Source organism: Neoarius graeffei, chromosome 2 (genome assembly GCF_027579695.1).
Source record: "Neoarius graeffei isolate fNeoGra1 chromosome 2, fNeoGra1.pri, whole genome shotgun sequence".
In the NCBI taxonomy this organism is placed as follows: domain Eukaryota; kingdom Metazoa; phylum Chordata; class Actinopteri; order Siluriformes; family Ariidae; genus Neoarius; species Neoarius graeffei.
Window position 1 is genome coordinate 48,432,646 of NC_083570.1, and position 20,269 is coordinate 48,452,914.

Sequence of the window (20,269 nt, forward strand, 5' to 3'; positions counted from 1 at the left end):
TAGACACAGACAACCATTCACACTCACATTCACACCTACGGTCAATTTAGAGCCACCAGTTAACCTAACCTGCATGTCTTTGGACTGTGGGGGAAACCCACGCAATGCAAACTCCATACAGGAAGGCCCCCATTGGCCACTGGACTTGAACCCAGGACTTTCTTGCTGTGAGGCGACAGCGCTAACCACTACACCACTGTGCCGCCCCTGTTTAAACATATATCATGATTTCATTTTTCTATTTATCCGAAATTATCATAAGTCTAATGATTGATTTACATGTTGGGCGGCACGGTGGTGTAGTGGTTAGCACTGTTGCCTCACAGCAAGAAGGTCCGGGTTTGAGCCCCGTGGCCGGCGAGGGCCTTTCTGTGTGGAGTTTGCATGTTCTCCCTGTGTCCGCGTGGGTTTCCTCCGGGTGCTCCGGTTTCCCCCACAGTCCAAAGACATGCAGGTTAGGTTAACTGGTGACTCTAAATTGACCGTAGGTGTGAATGTGAGTGTGAATGGTTGTCTGTGTCTATGTGTCAGCCCTGTGATGACCTGGCGACTTGTCCAGGGTGTACCCCGCCTTTCGCCCGTAGTCAGCTGGGATAGGCTCCAGCTTGCCTGCGACCCTGTAGAACAGGATAAAGCGGCTAGAGATAATGAGATGAGATGAATGAGATGAGATTTGTTTTTTTTTTTTGTTAGGGTGCACTTAATTTGGAGCCAAGCTCTGTTGTGCTATGGATAAAGTTATGTAAAAAAAACAAAACACTTATTAAGAAGTCTTTTGTTGTTATTGTTAAGGAGAAATTATCACGGTTAAACCTGCTTATTCATCCAAAACGCTCGACTCTGACTCACCGAACAGCTCCATGAATCGACACAACGTTGTCTGTCCGATGGTGACGTCATCTTAGGGATGGCATTGGTCGCCTGGTAACCAGCAGGTTGCAGTATTGAGTCTCAGCTACTTAAAAGCACCAAACTGTTATTAAAGCAGGAGAAGAAGAGTGTGAGCCTTTTGACACGCGAATTAACCATCTCTTCTATTAATTTGTTTGAGTTTGAAGCAAATTAATAATGAGTCGCTCTTATAATGACGAGTTGCAGTTTTTGGATAAGGTTGATAAGACATGTTGGCGAATCAAGAAAGGATTCGTCCCGAATATGCAGGTAATGTTCAGTTTCTAGCTCTTCAGACATGTACCGATTCTGAAACAATCCCAAATGGCTTCCTGCACCATGTATTGGAATAAAAAGGTCCAACTGGGAGTTGTATGGACAGGTTAAATGTTAGTAGTCTAGTGAAGTAGAACTATCCAGTTAGCAAGAATGTGATTTTTTTTTTTACTTTTTTCATCATTCACCGTTCTGTAAAACCTTAAGTGTCTAAGCCATGTGTAGCCACGTCATTAACCTGCTGTAAAGCATTATAAAGACGCCTGAGTTGCTGCTCCTAGGCGTTTTATATCAGCAGAGGAGACATACACTACCGTTCAAAAGTTTGGGGTCACCCAGACAATTTTGTGTTTTCCATGAAAAGTCACACTTTTATTTCCCACCATAAGTTGTAAAATGAATAGAAAATATAGTCAAGACATTTTTCTGGCCATTTTGAGCATTTAATCGACCCCACAAATGTGATGCTCCAGAAACTCAATCTGCTCAAAGGAAGGTCAGTTTTATAGCTTCTCTAAAGAGCTCAACTGTTTTCAGCTGTGCTAACATGATTGTACAAGGGTTTTCTAATCATCCATTAGCCTTCTGAGGCAATGAGCAAACACATTGTACCATTAGAACACTGGAGTGAGAGTTGCTGGAAATGGGCCTCTATACACCTATGGAGATATTGCACCAAAAAACAGACATTTGCAGCTAGAATAGTCATTTACCACATTAGCAATGTATAGAGTGGATTTCTGATTAGTTTAAAGTGATCTTCATTGAAAAGAACAGTGCTTTTCTTTCAAAAATAAGGACATTTCAAAGTGACCCCAAACTTTTGAACGGTAGTGTATGAAGTGTTGACATGGCCTGAGACAGACAGACTGGTCAAACTGGGAGCAAGCAAGCACCTTGATTCAAAGCGTCTCGGGTTGCCTTGTGTTATGAAATTAAATTTATATTGCCTTGCTTTTATTAGTGCTATGTTGTCGAAAAAGTTGTCAGCAAGGCAACCAGGAAATCTCAGCCATTTAATGATCAGTTTAGTCAAGTAATAGGGGTTGTTTTACAATCAGGGTACAAATGTTTGTGTCACAGGGGTCCAAAATTCAAATTGCTTCAAACTGATTCTTGTACCAGTTTTTAATTGAAGGACAAGTTAAAGAACAGATTTCAGGTAATTTTTTTGACACGTGTGTATGGTAGTTTTGTGTAATCTGCTATAAGATGAGAGAAACAAATGAAGTGATTCTCGGAGAGGACATTTTTTTTTTTTTTTTGACAATTCAGAATCAACTACTTCCATAGTGCTTTTAAATATAAGGCTGTAAGCTTTGTGTTAGTGTTGTCTAATATTTATGTCCCAATATCTTGACCACATTTTAGGATGAAAATAATCATTTTAGATATCTCATCTCATTATCTCTAGCCGCTTTATCCTTCTACAGGGTCGCAGGCAAGCTGGAGCCTATCCCAGCTGACTACGGGCGAAAGGCGGGGTACACCCTGGACAAGTCGCCAGGTCATCACAGGGCTGACACATAGACACAGACAACCATTCACACTCACATTCATACCTACGCTCAATTTAGAGTCACCAGTTAACCTAACCTGCATGTCTTTGGACTGTGGGGGAAACCGGAGCACCCGGAGGAAACCCACGCGGACACGGGGAGAACATGCAAACTCCGCACAGAAAGGCCCTCGCCGGCCATGGGGCTCGAACCCGGACCTTCTTGCTGTGAGGCGACAGCGCTAACTACTACACCACCGAGCCGCTCCATTTTAGATGTTATTTTATATTGAAAAATTAGCTGTCTCGGAGAGGACTTTTTTTTTTTTTTTTGACACAATTACATACTAATTTGATCAAAATAGTCTGAAAACTTAATGGCATTCAACATTAAAACTTAACTATGTTTCCAATGATATGGAACCAAATATTTGTTTTATGGTATAAAGAATGATTTAACACACATGCAAACTCCTCACCTTTTGGCGAAATTCGCCGTTTTGGTCCCAAAATAGGTCACTTGTGTGAATCCTGTAGATCCGAAGAGGTTTTTTTTTTTTTTTTGGGGGGGGGTAGGCAGGCTACAACGTTATTGTTGCCAGACATTTCACTTACAAGGTTACAGCCAATCGAGATAAACAGTTATTAACACGCGCTTCTTTTCCATTGGAGTTCTGATCAGCTGGTGCGCAACCCACTGCTGGTTGCCAGTCCTCACTTACGAATATTCCACAGATTCAGACCGCAAAGTCACCTTTTTATAGAGAGATCTGGCAACCTCATCTCGCGACTGGATCTGAACATACCAGTGGAACAGTTTCCAGCTTGCTCGGGGGTGAATAACCATGGGCGGATCTACCAGGGTGGCATATGCCACTCTAAAAGAAAGTCTTGCCACCCCTGCTGCCACCCCAGTTGGCAGCGACGAATTCAAAGAAAAATTACGGCCAATTTGACATTTACGTGCGCGAATTTCCAATGTCTGACTGTGGCGAATGCAGCACGAGATAACGCCAGAGATTGGTTGTTTTGGAAAATTGAGAGGCATGAAGCAAGGGAGCCAGGAGTCGCGAGGAAAGGAGACACGGGAGGACAGAGGTAAAAGCTGATTAACTGTCTATTAAGAAATGAAATTATAATGAATGAACAGTGCTAGCATAGTTGCGATGCTGATTTTGAGAGGATAAAAATCAGGTTGGAGAACGTTATTTAGCTAACTATACATGTAAGGCCAAAAAAAGTGTTTACGGTAACCCGACCGATCGAGAATTTCCGCGTCGAAAATGCCCTCGATATTACAAATTTCCCTCGATATTTTAGTGTAAGTGGCGTTTGTCATAATTTTTTGTTTCAACGTATTCAAGTTGTGAAAGAAACGATAAAAAGTAAAATGTTTCTCCACTTCTATCAGCCCTCCTGCATAAACATGGAAGCGCACTTGTATACTGAAGGAGGAAGGGAAAACTGAGCAGAGGCGCCATTTTGAATCCTCATTCAAGGCTGTAATGCAAATTGCTTCCTCTTCAGTATACAAGTGCACTTCCATGGCAGGGAAAAACACTACGTTTTGCCGCCTATGTAGTCCCCTATTTATACAAATAGGAGTCATTCAGGATTCAGCAATGTTTTTGCTCGACCCAAGTTCTACAGTAGGCTAGGCCGGCTGCTTTTAATGGAAGTAGCCTAGCCTAGGACATTAAACCATATTTTCATGTTATTTCTTGATAAGGTGTTTTCACGTTATTACATGAAAATATCATAACGTGATAATTTCGTATCATGAAATAATGTAATAATTTTGTATCATGAAATTACGTGATATGTTATTACATGATAAATGTATTGTAAAAACGTGATAACTTTGTTAAAATCAATACTACGTTAAAACATTAGCTGAAATTTTAGTTCTAACAGCCACAGAAAACATAGCACAGCGGGGTCACAGGGAGTCTCTTGACTCTGAAAAAAAGGGTGTTTTTCTTTCTATGTTAAAACTGTCCAGAAATGGTATAGACCTCATCTGAGAATGTGTGTTCTTCGTGAACAATAAAAGCATGAGATTAAGTTTCTGTATGAGTTTGTAAATGGCAGCCCGTGGCCTTTTGTAGTGTGTACATACTATTTGTCGTCAAACTGTGATAATTGTGATTAAATTCAGTATATATACGTCTGTAACACGTTGCCACCCCTCAAAAATTCCTGCCCCCCTCTTGCCACCCCATAAATATTTTTCTAGATCTGCCCCTGATTTCACATAGGTGATGTCTTTAAGAAAATTGACAGACAGGGATTGGCCAGGTGTGTCCTCTGGGGTAGGTCTGTTATGCCGCTTTTCCACTACAAACGCGGCTGAGCCGTGCCGTGCCGAGTCGAGCTGAGTCGAGCTGAGCGGGGATGTTGGAGTTGCATTTCGACTACAACCGCGCTGAACCGTGCTGGCTGGAAGTGGGTGGACACATTGGGTGGAGTTAGTGAAAGTGGGTGGACCTCACTGTTTGCGCTGTCGTTAAGCAGCGCAAACAGTGACATCAGTGACAGTGGCGGAACAAGTCAGAGCCGGGCCGGGGGCGGGGCAAATGACCGGGCACTTTATTAAAGCTTATCATAACATCGTTTTAGGCTACAAAATGTCCGCAACTGCGGTGTTTACCAATTTCAACACTACCGGGTGCAACTATGTTATTTAGTACATCAAGTCCTTCAAACGAACATGTAACTCAGAAACAAAAAACATTAGGATACTGTACATGGCTCATAATAAAACATCAATAGCCTATACTGCGCACATTATTTGAAGGGCATACGAATGAGCGCTCAGAGTGGTGACAGGAAGAGTCAGAAATAAAAGGAGGGGGGTGCAAACCTCACTGAATGCACTGTGTTTACCAATTTCAACACTACAGGGTGCAACTATGTTATTTTGTACATTAAGTCCTTCAAACGAACATGTAACTCAGAAACAAAAAAACATTAGGTGACATACTGTACATGGCTTATAATAAAAACATCAATAGCCTACTGCGCGCATTATTTGAAGGGCATACGACGAGCCTTGCGCTCCGCGAACTCGTCCACGATGCTCTGTATGTCACTGATTCAGTGAGCTTTTAAGCGGTAGTCTCACGACCCGAATAGTAAACAATAAACATGGAGGACATGGAGTCGTTAGTGTTGCTGGTCTTGGTGCTGTGGCTTGTTGTCACCGACAACGCGGACAGATACTGGCAAGAGCGTATAGATGAGGCGAGGCGCATAAGGCTTCAGAAATTCTCGTAATTCGTAATTCTTCTCCTTCCGGGTTTGCGGTGTTTACAGATCCCAGCGCGCTCGCGGGGCGTGTGTGGGCATGTAAGGACACGCCTCCTCACCAATCAGTGCACAGGGGAGTGTCTGCTCACGCCCCCAACCTCAGTCAGCACGGTTTGGCTCGCTTCAGCCCCACTCCAAAACGGTGCGAGTTTTAGGGGCTAAGCAGGGCTGAAACGAGCTGAGTCGTGCCGGTTTTTGGTAGTCGAAACGCGAGCCGTGTCGGGCTGAAGTGAGCTGAAGCGAGCTGAAGTGAGCTGAAAAAGGGTAGTGGAAAAGGGCCATTAGATAGCACAGGCAGAAATGTATTCCTTTTTGTAAATAGCCCACTGTGTTGTACACAGGGGTGAAAATTAACTTCACAAAATATCAAACTTTACCAGCCACTGACAAATAAATGGTACAATTTACCGGCCACTCAACAGTAACTTATTAAGACATGTTTATGGAAAGTTATTTTGTATTGTATTAAATTCAAGATGTCACTGGTTGCAATTTTTTTTGTAACGTAGACTACGAAATGTACTTTTGTGCGCGTGCCATGTGTCCGTGCACCCTTCTCACCTTTCTCACCCCTGACCAGTTTGCATGCCTGTTTAAGTGCATCCCTTTTGGAGCTACCTGTGGTCAAAAAAGCACTTTTTCTAAATGATGCGAGTAATTTTGCTAAATATGACACTGTAGCGGGTTTAACGTGTGGGTGGAGCACAGAAGACGGCAGGACAGAGATCAGGATAAAGTATTGCGCTAATATTGCCGCACTTTTCAGTCGGGCACGCACAAAACACACTCTGAGGTTCACACACATTCACACTCGTGAATCTCCTCTCTGCGAGCTCTCCTCCGCTCTCGCTCTCCCTCCTTAAATAAGGCGCAGTTTACTGGGGAGAAAACACACAAACACAGGTTAATTACACTCAGGTGAAGCGATTCTGCCACTTACCTTCCCCAACTCCGCCCTCCTGTCACAGACCGGCGCTTGACTACGCCCCCGCTGCCACATACCCCCACCGCCCGACTCAGGCTGGGCGTCTGTCCGGCCCGCAGCCGACCCCCCCCCCTTGACGGGAGAGGAAGTCCGCCACGACCATGCCTGTGGACCACCTTGAAGTTGAAAGGTTGGAGCGCCAGATACCAACGGGTGATCCGCGCGTTGGCATCCTTCATGCGGTGGAGCCACTGGAGGGGCGCGTGGTCCGAACAGAGGGTGAAAGAGCGCCCCAGCAGGTAGTACCGGAGGGCGAGGACCGCCCACTTGATCGCCAGGCACTCTTTCTCGATGGTGCTGTAGCGCCCCTCACGCACTGACAGCTTTTGGCTGTTGTATAACACTGGGCAGTCCTCTCCCCCCACCTGCTGGGACAAAACAGCCCCCAGCCCTCTGTCCGATGCATCCGTCTGTAACAAAAAAGGGAGAGAGAAGTCAGGGGAGTACAAAAGTGGCCCCCCCACACAGTGCAGCCTTTACCTCAGAGAAAGCCCGCTGGCACTGCTCCGTCCACTGGACCGGATCTGGCGCCCCCTTTTTAGTGAGGTCAGTCAGCGGGCTGGTGACGTCCGAATAATTAAGTATAAACCTATGATAATAGCCAGCCAGCCCCAGGAACTGTCTCGCCCCCTTTTTGGTCTTGGGCCTCGGGCAGGCCGCAGTCGCTGCTGTCTTATTAATTTGGGGACGCACCTGCCCGTTACCCAAGTGGAAGCCCAGATACCGTACTTCCACCCGCCCAATCGCACACTTCTTCGGGTTGGCCGTGAGCCCCGCCCGCCTCAGCGACCTAAGGACGGCCCTCAGATGTTGTAGGTGCCGCTGCCAGTCATTACTATAAATGATGTCATCTAAGTAAGCGGCCGCATAGGTGGCGTGGGGCCGGAGGACCCGGTCCATCAGCCGCTGAAACGTAGCGGGCGCCCCAAACAGCCCAAACGGAAATGTGACGAACTGGTGTAAGCCGAATGGTGTGGAGAAGGCCGTTTTTTCCTGGGATAATGGAGTCAAGGGGATCTGTCAATATCCCTTCGTCAAATCCAGTGTCGAGTAAAAGCGAGCCGTGCCTAGTCGATCGAGCAGCTCATCAATACGAGGCATTGGGTACGCGTCGAATTTAGACACCGCGTTGACTTTTCTATAGTCCACACAGAACCGGACTGAGCCATCGGCCTTGGGAACCAAGACCACCGGGCTGCTCCAGTCACTGTGGGACTCCTCGACGATGCCCATTTCGAGCATGGCCTGAAGTTCTTCCCGAACCACTTTTTTTTTTTTTTTTTTTTTTTTTTTTTTTTTGTGTTCGGGTAATCTATAAGGACGGTTAGGCACTACCACCCCTGGGGGCGTCTCTGTGGTGTTCTATGAGGTTGGTGCGACCGGGCAGGGGCGAGAACACATCCGAAAACTCGGTCTGCAACTGGGCGACCTCCGTGAGTTGGGTCGGGGAGAGGTGGTCTCCACAGGGGACCGGAGAGGTGCGAGATGCCAATGACCCTTTTTGGACCTCTGGCCCCAGCTCCGCCTTCTCCGGAACTACCGACACCAACGCCACGGGGACCTCCTCGTTCCAGAGTTTCAGCAGATTGAGGTGGTAGATCTGTAGCGCCCCCTCCCTGTCCGTTCGCCTAACCTCATAGTCGACGTCCCCGACTCGCCGTGTGACCTCAAAGGGCCCTTGCCACTTGGCGACTAATTTGGAGCTTGACGTGGGCAACAGGACGAGTACCTTATCTCCCGGCGTGAACTCTCTAAGGCGCGTGCCCTTGTTGTACAGGCGGGTTTGCCGTTCCTGGGCCTGCCGCAAATTCTCCTGAGTTAGGTGGGTGAGCGTGTGGAGTTTTGCGTGCAGATCCATAACGTACTGAATTTCATTTTTGCTCTGTGAAGGTCCCTCCTCCCAATTTTCCCGCAGTACATCTAAGATGCCGCGCGGCTTATGCCCATACAATAATTCAAACGGGGAGAACCCCGTGGAGGCTTGGGGGACCTCTCGCACTGCAAACAACAAGGGTTCGAGCCACTTATCCCAGTTACGTGCGTCCTCGCTTACTAATTTTTTGATAATATTCTTGAGGGTGCGATTGAACCGTTCAACTAAACCGTCCGTCTGTGGGTGATGCACGCTGGTGCGGATCGGCTTAGTACCCAATAGCCCGTACAGTTCGCTCAGTGTTCGTGACATAAACGAGGTGCCTTGGTCAGTCAGAATCTCTTTCGGGATTCCGACCCGGGAGATGACGTGGAAGAGGGCCTCTGCAATACTACGTGCGGAGATATTGCGGAGAGGCACCGCTTCCGGGTATCGCGTTGCATAGTCCACCAGAACCAATATAAAGCGGTACCCTCGTGTTGACCGATCTAATGGCCCGACGAGATCCATCCCAATTCTTTCAAACGGGGTCTCGATTTATGGTAGGGGGCGCAAGGGCGCTTTTGGAATGGCCGCTGGATTTACTAATTGGCATTCGCGGCACGCCGTACACCACTTACGGACGTCGCCGCGAATCCCCGGCCAATAGAATCGGGCCATTATCCGGGCGAGTGTCTTATCCTGCCCGAGGTGTCCCGCCATGGGATTAAAGTGAGCCGCCTGGAATACCAATTCCCAGCGGCTCTTTGGAATTAACAACTGGGTGACTCGCTCTTTCGTCCGAGTGTCCTGCGTCACTTGGTATAACCTATCTTTCAAAATGGAAAAATAGGGGAAGGACGGGGTGGCGTTCGGCTGGAGCGTTTGACCATCGATTACTCTCACTTGGTCAAACGCGTGTCGCAGAGTCTCGTCTCCCAATTGTTCCAGTGGGAAATCTGCGAGGGATTCCCCAATAGAAAGAGGAGGGGGCCGGGGGCTCCTCACTCTGTCGCGGAGATGACGTAGACGGCTCTGCGACCGCAGCTCCAGCCAAAGCGACACTGGGACCCTCCCCGACAACCGGCAGGACCCACTCTTTACTAGGCGTGCCATCAACCCCCGAAATCCCAGCCAATCAGTCCCCAAGATCAAAGAGTGGGTAAGGCGAGGATTAACCACCGCCTTCACTATCGTTTTTTTTTTTTTTTTTCTCCCCCCTCTGAAATGTATGTGGACCGACACCAACGGGTAGCTGTGAATATCCCCGTGCACACACAACAACTTCACCTCTTGTGCTCCCCCCCAATGCCTCGTCTTGCACCAGGCTTTGGCGGATCGAGGTCTGATTGCAACCCGAATCCACCAACGCCTGATATGTCGCCCCTTGTACACTTACCGGTATGCGATATGCTCCGGCCCGATCGAGGGCAGCCTCTGGCGCGTCGGGGATCCGCACCACCGCCCCCACCTCCATCGCTGCACACTGATGCTGCAGGTGGCCCAGTTCCCTGCAGCGCCAGCAAACCGGCCCGGGCCTCCCCTCTGCAGCTGTGTTTTTAGGGTCACTCACCTGAGGGGGGGGAGAGACAGACACAGAAGGGAGAAACGGGAGGGTGCGGCGGGCCGGCTGGGGTGGAGCCGGCCCCCGCGGTGGGGGAATGGGGCGAGGACGGGACATGGGAGGGGGGGGAGAGAGAGAAGACGACGTCATCCGTTGTCCTGCTGCCGGGACAGCCGCCAGATGATCCTCCGCCAGTCCCACGGCCTGATCCAGCGACGCCAGGCGGTGGCACTGGACCCACTCCGCAGTTCCGGCGGGTAGGCAGGCGATGAACTGTTCCAGCGCCACCTGGTCGATGATTGATTGATTTTCTCGGCGTCGCGATCTTCGGCCCTCAGCCACCACCAGCAGGCGTCCCGGAGCTGCTGGCCGAACGCGAACGGGCTGCCGACTTCTTCCATTCGCAGCGCGCAGAAGCGCTGGCGCTGCTGCTCCGGCGTTCGCCCCACGCGCTGGAGGACAGCCCGGCGTAGGCCAGCCGGCGGTCGGCGGGGAGCTGTAGTGCGGCTAACTGCTCCTCTCCCGTCAGGAGGGGGAGGAGGCGCGCCGCGTGCTGCCCCATCGGCCACCCCGAGGCTTCGGCGACCTGCTCGAACAACGCGATGAAAGCCTCAGGGTCGTCCTGCAGGCCCATCTTGGTCAAGGTGAGGGGAGATGGGCCCGCGGCCGGGGTGCTGGTGGACCCCGCCGACGCGAGGAGGTGCCGGAACGCCTCTCGGTCTTCCTGTTGAGCCAGCACCAGGGCTTCAAAGCGGCGCTCCTGCTCCTTCCGGAGCGTGACGAGTGCCTGGTGCTGGCTCTGCTGAGCCGTGGCGAGGGCGTGGACCGAGGGCGTGGACCAAGTCCGCGAACGGGGAGGATTCCATGGGGCTGCAGGACAGGTGCTCCACCGATCCCTGGTTTCAGCACCACTGTAGCGGGTTTAACGTGTGGGTGGAGCACAGAAGACGGCAGGACAGAGATCAGGATAAAGTATTGCGCTTTTATTGCCGCACTTTTCAGTCGCGCACGCACAAAACACACTCTGAGGTTCACACACATTCACACTCGTGAATCTCCTCTCGGTGAGCTCTCCTCCGCTCTCACTCTCCCCCGCTCTCACTCTCCCTCCTTAAATAAGGCGCAGTTTACTGGGGAGAACACACACAAACACAGGTTAATTACACTTAGGTGACGCGATTCTGTCACTTACCTTCCCCAACTCCGCCCTCCTGTCACAGACCGGCGCTTGACCATGCCATACATTCACCAAAAATAACGTTATCACCAAATTTTTTTTGCATGGTAAATAGAGCTATCACAGGGCTACAATAAACGACCAAGTTTATTTAGTCAAGCCTTTTGATATTGAAGATAATAAGTGTTAAATGTGATTTTTAGCTTGCGTACCCTGATTGTAAAACAACCCATAAGAGAAGTAGATACGATTTTATCAGCTTGCAAAGTTGGTTACATAACCTTGGGCTTGGGAAAAGGTATAAACTAAGAACTGCCTGCATTTAATGTTTTAATTTTCTCAATGCTTTTAAGTCTGCCAAAGCTTACTACTACTACTATAACGAACAATAAGAGTGCTCTGAGAGCACAAAATTTACAATATATTCCAAATGAAATTGCAATATGCATATTACTGTCCTGTAACAAAGCCTTTTCAGGGCTCTACTGTACATTAACTTTTGAAACCACTTGTCCTGTCGGGCAAGTTGAAAGGAAATTTACTTGTCCGAATGTGAAGTTGACTTGTCCGAAGAAATATTTGAGAAAAAAACCCACAAACTATTTGTAACCCAATGGGTGGCACGGTGGTGTAGTGGTTAGCGCTGTCGCCTCACAGCAAGAAGGTCCGGGTTCGAGCCCCGTGGCCGGCGAGGGCCTTTCTGTGCGGAGTTTGCATGTTCTCCCCGTGTCCGCATGGGTTTCCTCCGGGTGCTCTGGTTTCCCCCACAGTCCAAAGACATGCAGGTTAGGTTAACTGGTGACTCTAAATTGACCATAGGTGTGAATGTGAGTGTGGATGGTTGTCTGTGTCTGTGTCAGCCCTGTGATGACCTGGCGACTTGTCCAGGGTGTACCCTGCCTTTCGCCCGTAGTCAGCTGGGATAGGCTCCAGCTTGCCTGCGACCCTGTAGAACAGGATAAAGTGGCTACAGATGATATGAGACTTTCCCCACTCCTACCTCACTCCCTGTCAATCCACACGCATGCAGGCGCACATTCCAAGCCCAGCACAGGCTCGGCTATTTAATGAACACCAACAACAATTCAAAGATTTGGAAATTACCGCATACTCAACGTAAATATACAGTTGAATAATGATCCCGGCAACAGAAATGTCAACAAATCCACGTGTATGACACGATTAAAACCAATCATAAACGACCGTTTACTTTTCAGCTCAAATACACGAAGTGGTATTGGCCGGTTTCGCAAGTGGAATATCGCGCATGCGCACATCGCTCTTTCCGAATAGAAACATCCGGCGATTCATCAAAACAATATGTCGAGTGAGATGCTTCGGAAATCATGTGAATAAACTGATAAATTTGATATGTAACCCGAATATCGGCGTGTTTTGGCACTTGTCCAATCGGACAAGTAACTGAGACGATGAACTTGTCCGACATAAAGTATCCCTTGTCCCGGACAAGCGTTAATGTCGAGCCCTGTATTTCTGTACCAATAAGAAATGCATCCATTGTGGGGATAACATTACAGATCAGGGCATGTAGTCAACTGCTGCTATTCACAGGGAGAGCTGTCAGCACTCGTAAGGGCTAGTATGAAGAACAAAACTTATCAAGCCTACTGCTGACGTAATATGAGCGACTCTGACTAGACAGTTTGGTTGTAGTCCGTTTCTGACAGGTTAGGTGCAATTTCGATCTTTGAAAAGACAGCGAAATTTCACCTGATACTTTCACAGTTAGTAGATAATCCCAACATATTTTTTGGGGGTGTACAAGTTCCACGTCATAACTTCGTGGGATTTTTTTTAAAAAATCAGGTCTATGGGATTTTCAATAGTATGGCTCTCGGCTTAGGAACGCTACCACTAGGATCACTGTGTTTCACTTTCCCTCCCTATATGCATTATTACTGTCCTGTAACAAAGCCTTTTGCCAAGTTTTGTGAAATTCCTCCAAAAATTGAGAGGAGTTGATTTCAGAAGGTGAGAACCCTTTCTGGGATGGACGGACAGACTTCGCCAAGACATAATCCCCCTTTGGGCCTTTCGGCCAGCAGGGGATGTTAACGAGTGCTCTGGGAGCACAATACCCCTTGACTACAATATATTCCAAACGAAATTTCAAGATGCATATTACGATCCTGTAACAAAGCCTTTTGCCAAGTTTTGTGAAATTCCTCCAAAAATTGAGAGAGGAGTTGATTTTAGAAGGTGAGAACCCTTTCTGGGTGGCACGGTGGTGTAGTGGTTAGCGCTGTCGCCTCACAGCAAGAAGGTCTGGGTTCGAGCCCCGTGGCAGGCGAGGGCCTTTCTTTGTGGAGTTTGCATGTTCTCCCCGTGTCCACGTGGGTTTCCTCCGGGTGCTCTGGTTTCCCCCACAGTCCAAAGACATGTAGGTTAGGTTCTTACCATGCACCATTGTACACACCTCAGCATTCAGACTTCAGTAAACATTGGGGTGATTTTAGCTCATTGGATAACTAAGCTAGTCCTTTTGTTAAAATCCTTTGTCTAAACAGTCACAGAGCGCCTACGGTCCCCTCCCCCACATTTAGCGAACATTCCGCACATTGGCGTGCAACTTTTGCATGCGCTTCACTCAAACTCTCGTCTCCTCCTCTCTATCCCTTCCTCCTACTTTCATCCAGCGCGCAGACGCGCATTCTCTCACTTGCATGCAAACGGACATCTCCCTCTCACTTGGCATACAACCCTTTGTTAACCGTTAGCCTGCAAACACGCATTACTATCTCATATCACCATTTTGTGCCTTGATTGTTAAACTGTTGCTAGTATTATTGAATGTACCTGACCAGTATTATTCTCACTTAAGTTTGTCATTTTAATAAATTAGATATTTACAAGAAACTGTCATCTGTTTTGCTGCAGTATTACTTGAAGCCATGTTCTGCCATCAAAGAACTCGCATTGCATTCACTGATCTAGTGTATCACTAGACTAATTCATTCATAATTTAATAATCAATAGAAATATTGATTAGTAAAATTAATGAACTGATGTTTTATGAGACTGATCGATTTAATAATGCAATTGCACCTACATTCCTCTGAGGCCATTATTAAAAAATGTTCTGTTTCCGGTCCACCGGCCGGGTGAGTGCCGTTTGTGCGGGTAAAACTTTTTTTTTTTTAATGCCAGTTTTCCGACATTTTTTTCGGGTTCGTAAATCTAAGATCGAACTTGACATTACCGCATTCCCAGGGCTTTCCACTAAGGCTCATACTAGCCAGCCATGACAAATAAGTAGCCGCGGGGGGGGGGGGGGGGAAGACTGTGTGTGTGTGTGTGTGTGAGAGAGCAGCCCCTCCCCTCTCTGCTCCCTGAGTGGAGCTCGTCGCCTTGGTAACGGTGCTCCGGTGCAGGGAAGAGATGGGCAATTCCATGTAAATGTCAACCTCACCATGCAAAAATAAAGCAACATGTAATACATCAAAACCACTCCCAGAGATATCACCTAGGCCTGTATTTTACAGATGTGAATAAGTTGAACCAATTTGTAACCAACCTAATATGTCACTGTCAGTCTTTCTTTCTTATAATGTAAAACCCAAGCTAAAATCAACTTTGATCATGTACAATTCTATATTATTGCCACAAGCCACAGAAATGTATGCTAAAATCCACAAAACAGCAAAACAATAGCCATCCTAAATATTATTTAAGAACTTTGATAGTTTTAGCTGATATTTAGAGAGTTTTTCAAAGGGTTATGGTGGTTAAATTGCTGATTTTCTAAACATATGCCATGTCTATTTCAGACGCGTCACATCCATAACGGAATTTCGTCACATCCATAACGCTGACTTTTCCTTCCGAAACTCTGCATGAAATACAAAATATTTTAAACAAAGATTTTTAATATTCACCTTGGACCCCTCTATCAAATGGATATCTCCATTTCGACATTAGGTTTACAATTTCACAGAGTTTGATAAAAATGTACAGTCACCCAAGAAAAGTGATACTTTTTCTGTCACATCCATAACGCATCTTTTATTGGCATTTTCTGGCATGCCCTAGTTGTACTATGGGAATTGTTCTTGTTCTATCACTTCAGTATGGTACAGCCTTAAAATATGCAACACCTGTTTAAATACTGGGAGACAATAAAACATGCACTGGGTCATTTGTTGCCATTTTGAGTTCAAGTGTCACGTCCATAACGCTGGAATTGCTCTGATACAATATGACAAGCAAAGAGCGCTTTTCTCAGAGTTCCCTCTCCTCGAACAATGTTGATTTACACGGAAACGAAAGGAGGTATTCACAAAATTCTTTCACATTGAGTGCTACAAGGCTCCCATGAACACATTGATGTAATTTTTTTGTCCCTAGAGCGAGTTAAAAACAAGTGATTTTTCTGATTTTGCAGTAAAAGCGCTGCCACGTTTATAATGTGAGTCTATGGGAGAGCGCGGCTGTCCTCTCCTTACTTTCAGGCTTCTCATTCAAAAACTGTAAATCCTATCGCTCAGGGAGACACATTGTGTGAATCAAGACAAGTGTGACTACTACTTTTGAGAAAATTGTGTGTAGAGTGAAAATTGTGGCTGAAAACAGTTTAAATGAGAAAGTTAGAGCTTTTTTTTTCAGGCTGCCTACACTCTAAACTCCTGAGCCCCGCTGGTGTGTAACGCAATAGACACCCATTATAAAGCCTGAATTTCCCCAGATGTGCTCATGGTGTCTGATCTGTGACTGATCGAACAGTATAGAATCCAGCAAAAAAGTTGAATGCCAGATCCACACAGAAGTTTGTCTACGTTTTAAAGTTTGAATCATGTCTCTAGGTCAGGGGTGTCAAACCTGATCCATAAAGGGCCGTGTGGCTGCAGGTTTTCATTCCAGCCATGCAGCAGCACCCTGATTTGGCTTATTCAATCAACTGACACACCCACCCTTTAATCAAGTGTGGGTGTGGCTGCAAGTATTTGACTGTGTGAAGACAGTTCAGTTGATTGAATGAGCCAAGTCAGGTGTGCTGCTGCATGGCTGGAATGAAAACCTGCAGCCACAAGGCCCTTTATGGATCAGGTTTGACATCCCTGCTCTAGGTGAAAGCATGCCAGAGCAGAGGATGTTTGAAAAACATTGTAAATGTGCGATTTTTTTTTTTTTCAATTAATTCCATAGAAAATGAATGGGAAATTGTGTTTTTTTTTTTTCCGCAACTACATCGCGAAAAAAATCGTAGAATGCTGAACAAAGTAATAGCATAGCGAGTCCGATCAAGCCGCACTTTTTGATGTATTGTTTGTCTGTGTGCGATGTACGGTTATTCGAAATTGAAATTTGTACGGAAGATGAAAAACGGAAGAACAAGAGTTTGCTGTGCTGTGCACTGCAAACTATTGACTCCCTATATGGGAGTCAATAGTTTGCAATGCATAGCACTGCATCACTAATAATAAACTCCTGTGCATGCAGTTCCCAGGATTAAATGTATTTTCCACAGACCATTTATTTATTCACTTTACTCAAATACAAAGTAAAATGGCAGTAAATCTTCTTTCTTTTCTTGCGTATTGCATCATGAGGCGTTCCTGGCTTGTAAATCTCTTATTTTCGGTGTATGACACATTCACGCAACTGAGCATGCTATGAACGAACAATGACAACGGTCTGCAGTGGTGGCTACACAGTTAAACACTCAGCGAACATTTCTCCATTTGTGTATGAAAATACACTCCAACCACTCAGTTTGGTTTCATTTACAACCAACGGTGTCTTTTGATGCCAGCACGTAATTGAACGAGAGAAGACTGGTTTACCGGAGACAAAATAAGCGTTCTCTGCTTCTGTTCCCTCCGATGTCGCCTCCGACGGCCCCGACACACTACTGCCTCCACCGAGCAAAAAAATTTTCAGTAGGGAGGGAGTGATTTTTTTTTTATTTAATTTTTTTTAATGGATGGGTAAGAAATCGCAGTGCTGTTTGCTTTTTCTTTCAGTACTTTTTTTTTATTACAAAAGCAGACACATTTAATAAAATGACAGTTTAATCAACTGAAACGTCTACAAAAACTTTAAGTTAGCATTTTAAATGCTGACTGCAACATTTGCAAAACTTTTACAAAGGTACTTAAAATGTCCGACACACGGACTTTTTGTAGTTCTAAATCGAGCGTTAGGCCTAGTTCGGATGAAATTACACTATTAAAATGATCACTGAATGATTTGTTTTTCTGAATCTTTACTATTTTGTTGTTCGCTAGAATACCATTTTGCGATTTCACACTTAAGCAAATGTTTGAAAACTCCGGATCTCCTTCCTTCATGGTGGCTGCCATTTTTTTTGTGCCGCACGGCGCATGCACAGAGCTGATTCAGTTCTATATTCTGTGCGGAATGCAGGGCTTTCCACAAGCGCCGGCTGCCGGCCATACAGCTGACTACTTTAATGACCATTATTTTTGTAGCCCACAGGCTCTAAATATTAATTTTCGATTTTAATAAAATTAAATGTTTATCTAACGGACTGACAATAATGTCAAACTGAACCGCACTCATTTAAGTTGTGATTCGCGCTGTTTGTACCGATAACCACAAATTCCCCGCCGACTTCGTTGATCAAGGGAGAGTAACTCATCCGTGGCCCCGACATGCGGTGTGTGCGCGCACTCGGCGGAGGCAGTAGTGTGTCGGGGCCGTCGGAGGGAACAGAAGCAGAGATGACGCTTATTTTGTCTCCGGTAAACCAGTCTTCTCTCGTTCAATTACGTGCTGGCATCAAAAGACACCGTTGGTTGTAAATGAAGCCAAACTGAGTGGTTGGAGTGTATTTTCATACACAAATGGAGAAATGTTCGCTGAGTGTGTAATTGTGTAGCCACCACTGCAGACTGTTGTCGTTGTTAATTCATAGCATGCTCAGCTGCGTGAATGTGTCATGCACCGAAAATAAGAGATTTACAAGCCAGGAACGCCTCATGATGCAATACACAAGAAAAGATTTACTGCCATTTTACTTTGTATTTGAGTAAAGTGAATAAATAAATGGTCTGTGGAAAATACATTTAATCCTGGGAACTGCGTGCACAGGAGTTTATTTTGTGTTTACCCCCCCCGGCTGGCTAGTATGAGCCTTAGTGGAAAGCCCTGGGAATGCGTAAATGTCAAGTTCGATTTTAGATTTACGAACCCGAAAAAATGTCAAAACCGGCGTTAAAAAAAAAAAATTTCAACCGCACAAACGGCACTCACCCGGCCGGTGGACCGGAAACAGAACATTTTTTAATAACGGCCCAAACTAAAGTCAATGGCACTCAAATACAAATCCAATTGCTAAATTATTCTTACCAAATGACCCGTACTATAGATTAGCGGAGCTCCCTGTGTGCAAAGCCCTATACATATTGAAATGCATCGACCGGATTTTTGATGGCTTGACCGGATGAAGTCTGTACGTACATACAACGTACGCATACCACCACAGGGAACTGACCGTAAGTGCAAGGCAATGTCTCTCAAACACTTGACTACTGGACAACAAAATTTGTATCTTTATTTCCATGAGATGGATAGGTTTTTATCTAGTGCCTAATTTTCATTTGCTTTAAAAAAAAATAACCTGGAATTATTTACTAACACTTTTACAGAAAATATTCCTGACAACTTAATATGAAAGGGTGATCTACAGATGTAAATGAAGGAAGAGTTTTATTGAAGGCACACTATCAGGCACCATTTGAAACTGAGACCAAGGCAGAGTCAAAAACAGGCAGTGGTTGAGCAAGGTAAAGACAGGATATTGGAGGTAATATAATACTCGCAGTCCAAAACCAGAAAAGCGATACAAAATACAAGGCTCTCACAAAGTCCGTGTGTTCCTGTGAGAGTCCTTGTGTATGCGCTGTGATTGCAGTCGTAGGGCCTCTGCATGCTCTTGCGACAAGACTTTCACAGATAGCTTTTCGCAGACAGTTGTAATTTATCGAGCGGGGAGTAATAGGCGTGCGCGATGTTATTCACCGCCACAACGCAAGGGAGCACGAAGTCGTGAAATCTCTAGGAGTAGTTGGTGGGTGTGGTTAGTGGAGTGTTTATCCTCCAGTTACTTATAATGACTAGAACTGGAGTCGTATAGATGTACGTACCGCTCTTCGTGTTGCTCCATCTTCGCTCGTGTTTTTAAAAATGGCGGTCATGAAAACAAACCAAACCGGGAAAGTAGGGAAGCGGAAGTGCGTGTACAGCGGATGTAGAGTGGACCAATCGGAGCCCTCTTGTCTGCGAGGCTTCTGCGGCGGTCACAATTTTTGGGAGGTGCGCGCAGAGCGTCTGCGAAGGTGGGGGGGGCTACGCAGACGCTATCTGCGACGCCATCTGCGAGGACTGTTGTCAGCATAAATTGGCCTTAAGGAACAGGTACATGGTAATTAGTCCTAATGGTGCGTTACAGTTTGGCTGAGCTCCAGCATGCATGGACATGACAGATGTAACCAGGCAACTGTTTGACATTATCAAGTTTGATATTTGGTTGTAACTATATAGTAAAGATGTAAAGTAAAGCACTGGTTCATTGCTGTCCACCCAGCAGAGTCGCACCATAATAAATGTCGTGGTGTTGTTTCTGGTGCATGGCATGTGGTGTCAAAGAAAGGAATAAATATGTATTCATAACTGCGATGTGCATCTCATTATTGGTATCACTGTCAAGACAATGCAGCAATTTATTGACACGAAAG

General features: G+C 46.2%; 1 protein-coding gene across 1 annotated transcript in view; it reads left to right on the forward strand.

Moving 5' to 3' along the window:
* Positions 1 to 968: 968 nt before the first annotated feature.
* The window catches only part of rtcb (RNA 2',3'-cyclic phosphate and 5'-OH ligase), a 44,087-nt gene continuing 24,786 nt past the window's right edge, over positions 969 to 20,269 (forward strand). Inside the window, exon 1 of the mRNA XM_060907990.1 lies at positions 969 to 1,161. Within this exon, the coding sequence (XP_060763973.1) occupies positions 1,069 to 1,161 (93 nt within the window). The 5' untranslated portion in view covers positions 969 to 1,068. The remainder of the gene's footprint in view (positions 1,162 to 20,269) is intronic.